This window comes from Trichechus manatus, unplaced genomic scaffold (assembly GCF_000243295.1).
Source record: "Trichechus manatus latirostris isolate Lorelei unplaced genomic scaffold, TriManLat1.0 scaffold00127, whole genome shotgun sequence".
Taxonomy (NCBI): Eukaryota; Metazoa; Chordata; class Mammalia; order Sirenia; family Trichechidae; genus Trichechus; species Trichechus manatus.
This window is the reverse complement of record NW_004444063.1, coordinates 2,534,988-2,539,796: the sequence shown is the minus strand read 5'-3', so window position 1 is coordinate 2,539,796 and position 4,809 is coordinate 2,534,988. Positions and strand designations below refer to the sequence as shown.

The window sequence follows — 4,809 nt, the reverse complement described above, 5'->3', positions numbered from 1 at the left end:
GCAATTACAGGCATAGGCTGGCTCTGACCTCACAGGCGCTGAGACTCAGCAGTGGTCAAGGGAGAGGAAGACAGGGAAAAGGGCTAAGGGAATTCCACTTGGTGGCCCCTGCCTCTCTGGGCCTGGAATGTACCGCCCTCGCCCGGGCTTCGTGCTGCGCCTTTAAGGTCCACTGGGGGCGTGATGTCAGAGTCCTGCAGGCACTTGAAGAGGTGAGCACAGCAGCCCGCACAGGGGTTGACTGGCTCGGAGACTGGATTTGGAGCAGGATCTGCAGTGTGCCTGAATCCCCACTTTTCTTCTTGGAGCCCTCGGCCCGTGGACCATGTTCAGCAGACACTGAGTGGGCACTGACCCTGCTCTTGGGGGACGAGGCACCGGGAGACACCGGCCATGGGCAGCTTCCAGCTGGAAGACTTTGCGGCTGGCTGGATCGGAGGTGAGTGCGCTTAAGAGACCCTCCCGGCCAGAGAGACACAGAGGGACCGGACCTAATCCTGCGCTGGCCAAGTTTGCACACAGTGCTCTGTGTTAGGAAGCTTTGCACCCCGTGCACTTCCACCACGCGCCCAGGCGTGCGCGCCGCCTGCTGCGGGAGTCCCCCAACGCGGCGCGTCCTCTTGGGTGGTCTTCCTAGCTTGCAGCGGAAACTATGAAAATTTCACAGCAATTCGCCCTAGGCTTCCAATTTGCCCCAAAGTTAGGACCCATGGAACTTGATCTGGTAATGATTAAACTGCCCCTCAGAGAAGACAGCCAATGGAGCGTCCAGGCGTGCACACACCCTTCAGTAACCAGGTGCGCACCTGAATTTGGGAACGTGGCTGGCAGGAACTTGTGTGTAGGGGTGACGCTTGGCCGCTGGCCCCAGGGCTCCGGGTAGGGTGGTGGGAGGCCCCTTAGAAGAGACTCGACGGTTGGGAGCAGAGCGCACTTAGCTGGGAGTGTTGGCAGACTGCTAGCTTGGAGAAACCCTTTCTCTCCCTTTCTTGAGCTGCTGTCATCCATCGCCTTGCCTCAGAGCACTGTTGGCCGGGGCCTTGGATGGGTTTGCTTGGGCAAGAGTTGCATCCATTTTCTGGCTTCTCCATTCTTCTCTTAACAATACATCTATCCCTCCTCCTTTCTCAGGTATTTATTTGGTGGTGGTGGTGGGAGGGGAGGCATTTGAGGGATTTTGCTTGTCATAAAAAAAGTTATCATTCCTTTGGCCCCATCCAAGAGAGTTGTCGGAAAAGGAATGTTAGCAAATGCAGCCCCTCTCCAAAGAAAACACAAAAATACTGGGGTGCTAAGGCAGAGGCTACTGCTGGCATGTTTGTGCCCCACCAAGTATTCTAGGCGTGGAAGAGGTCCCAGACATTTCTAAGGGAAAAGAAAAAAAAAAGCAATAAACCAGATATGACAGGCCTTTCCGCTCTGGTACCCCCTCCCACATAGCAGTAACCACTCCCCACCCCCCCCACCCCACCCCCACAGGAGGCTGCAGGGCTTGGCTCTCACACCTTCCGGTCAGAGAAACTAGAACAAATTCAGAAGGACAGGCAAGTGGCTTGGTTTGAAGGGTGGGGTGAGTCAGATTAGCTCAAAGCCTCAGATTACAAAGAGACCCTCCCCAGTGAGGGTCCTCCCCAGGGTCCTCCCCAACTCACATGCAAGAGAAGATTGTCCCTTATTCAGAGATTGTCCTTACTTTGTGGATGTTAGCACGCCTTTTTTTTTTTCCTTTGCTCTCATGAAATGATGATGAGTGTACTAAAAGCAAATACTAGGTGCCAGGTGCTGTTTTAAGTGCTATGTGTATGTTTATTTTTTTAAAACAACTTTAGTGGAGGTATATATTATGTATCATAAAATGTATTCAAGTGTACAATTCAATGATTTTTACTAACTTTATTGAGTGGTATAACCATCACCATCCATCAGTTTTAGAACAAATCCATCCCCCTTATACAATCCCACATGCTCATTTACAGTTAATTCCTGTTCCACCTCCAGCTCCAGGCAAATATTAATCGTCTTTCTCTCCACAATAAATTCACCTTTTTTGGACATTATATAAATTGAATCATACAATATATGGTCTCTTGTGTCTGGTGATATTACTTTTATGTGTGTGTGTGCTTTAAATGAAAGCTTACAATTCAAGTTAGTCTCTCATGCAAAACTTTATACATACATTGTTACGTGATGCTAGTTGCCCTCCCTATACTGTGACAGCACACTTCTCCTTTTCCCCTCGGATTTCCTGTGTCCACTCAACCAGCTCCTGACACTTTCTGTCTTCTCATTTCGCCTCTGGACAGGAGCTGCCCATTTACTCTCATGTGTCTACTTGAGCTAAGAAGCACACGCTTCACGAGTATCATTTTATGTCTCATAGTCCAGTCTAATCTTTGTCTGAAGAGTTGGCCTCGGGAATGATTTTAGTTTTAGGCTAATAGTCTGGGGGCCATGTCTTCCAGGGTCCCCAGTCTCAGTCAAACCATGAAGTCTGGTCTTTTTACTAGAATTTGAGTTGTGCACCTCACCTTTCTCCTGCTCCAAAAGGGACTCTCTCTTGTGTTCTCTGTCAGGGTGGTCATTGGTGGTAGCTGGGCACCATCTAGTGCTTCTGCTCACAGGCTGATGGAGTCTCTGGTTTATGTGGACTTTCTGTTTCTTGGGCTAATATTTTCCTTGTGTCTTTGGTGTTCTTCATTCTCCTTTGCTCCAGGTGGGTTGTGACCAGTTGATGCATCTTAAATGGCTGCTCGCTAGCTTTTAAGATCCCAGACGCCACTCACCCAAGTGGGATGCAGAACATTTTCTTAATAAGCTTTGTTATGCCAGTTGACTAGCTGTCCCTGAAAGCATGGTCCCCAGACCCCCACCCCTGCTAGTCTGTCCTCAAAGTGTTTGGTTGTATTCAGGAAAATTCTTAGCTTTTGGTTTAGCCCAGTTGTGCTGAGTTCCTCTGTAGTGTGTATTGACCTACCCTTCACCTAAGATAGTTCTTGTCTACTGTCTAGTTAGGGAATTCCCCTCTCCCTCCCTCTCCTCCCTTGTAACCGTCAAATAATGTTTTCTTGTGTGTTTAAACCTTTTCTTGAGTTCTTGTAATAGTGGTCTTATAGAATATTTGTCCTTTTGTGAGTGACTAAATTCACTCAGCATAATGCCTTCCAGATTCCTCCACATTATAAGATGTTTCACAGATTCGTTGTCATTCTTCATTGTTGCATAATATTCCATTTGTGAATATACTATAATTTGTTTATCCATTTGTCTGTTGATGGGCACCTAAGTTGATTCCATCTTTTTGCTGTTGTGAACAGTGCTGCAATGAACATGGGTGTGCATATATCTATTTGTGTGACTTATTTCTCTAGGATATATTCCAAGGAGTGGGATTGCTGGATCGTATGGTACTTCTATTTCTAGCTTTTTAAGGAAGCACCAAATTGATTTTGTGGCTGTACCATTTTACATTCCCACCAACAGTGTTCCAGTCTCCCCACAACCTCACCAGTGTTTATTATTTTGTGTTTTTTGGATTAATGCTGGCCTTGTTGGGGTGAGATGATATCTCATTGTAGTTTCGATTTGCATTTCTCTAATGGCTAAAGATTGTGAGCATTTCCTCAAGTGTCTGTTAGCCACCTGAACGTCTTCTTTGGTGAAATGCATGTTCATATCTTTTGCCCATTTTTAAATTGGGTTATTTGTCTTTTTGTTGTTGAGGTTTTGCAGTATCTTGTAGTTTTAGAAATTAGATGCTGATCGGTTTGTTATAGCCAAAAATTTTTTCCCAGTCTGTACATTGTCTTTTTACTCTTTCAGTGAAGTCTTTTGACGAGCGTAAGTGTTTGATTTTTAGGAGCTCCCAGTTATCTAGTTTCTCTTCTGGTGTTCGTGCATTGTTACTTACGGTTTGTGTTCTGTTTATGTCATGTATTCGGGCTCCTAGCATTGTCCCTATTTTTTTTTCCATGATCTTTATCGTTTTTGATTTTATATTTAGGTCTTTGATCCATTTTGAGGTAGTTTTTGTGCATGATGTGAGTATGGGCCTTGTTTCAGTTTTTTGCAGATGGATATCCAGTTATGCCAGCACCATTTGTTAAAAGAGACTGTCTTTTCCCCAATTAACAGACATTAGGCCTTTGTCAAATATCAGCTGCTCATAGGTGGATGAACTTACATTTGGATTCTCAATTCTGTTCATCGGTCTATGTATCTGTTGTTGTACCAGTACCAGGCTGTTTTGACTACCGTGGCAGTTTAATAGGTTCTAAAATTAGGTAGTATGAGGCCTCCTACTTTGTTCTTCTTCAGTAATGCTTTACTTATCCAGGGCCTCTTTCCTTTCCATATGAAGTTGGTAATTTGTTTCTCCATCTCATTAAAAAATGCTGGTGGAATTTGGATCGGGATTGCATTGTATCTGTAGATGGCTTTGGGTAGAACTGACATTTTTACAGTGTTGAGTCTTCTTATCCATGAACAAGGTATGTTTTTCCACTTACGCAGGTCTCTTTTGGTTTCTTGCAGTAGTGTCTTGTAGTGTTCATTGTATAGGTCTTTTATGTTTCTGGTTAGATTTATTCCTAAGTATTTTATCTTCCTGGGGGCTATTGTAAATGGTATTGATTTGGTGATTTCCTCTTGGAAGTTTTCTTTGTTGGTGTAGAGGAATCCAACTGATTTTTGTATGTTTATATTGTATCCTGATACTTTGCTGAAATCTTCTATTAGTTCCAGTAGTTTTCTTGTGGATTCTTTGGGGTTTTCTGTGTATAAGATCATGTCATCTGCAAATAGAGATAC

The 4,809-nt window shown here is 44.7% G+C and overlaps 1 protein-coding gene across 1 annotated transcript in view; it reads left to right on the top strand.

Annotated features, from left to right (window-relative positions):
* The first annotated feature begins 215 nt into the window (after positions 1-215).
* SLC25A48 (solute carrier family 25 member 48) overlaps positions 216-4,809 on the top strand; it is a 74,024-nt gene continuing 69,430 nt past the window's right edge. The window contains exon 1 of the mRNA XM_004384765.2: positions 216-439. Within this exon, the coding sequence (XP_004384822.1) occupies positions 394-439 (46 nt within the window). The 5' untranslated portion in view covers positions 216-393. The remainder of the gene's footprint in view (positions 440-4,809) is intronic.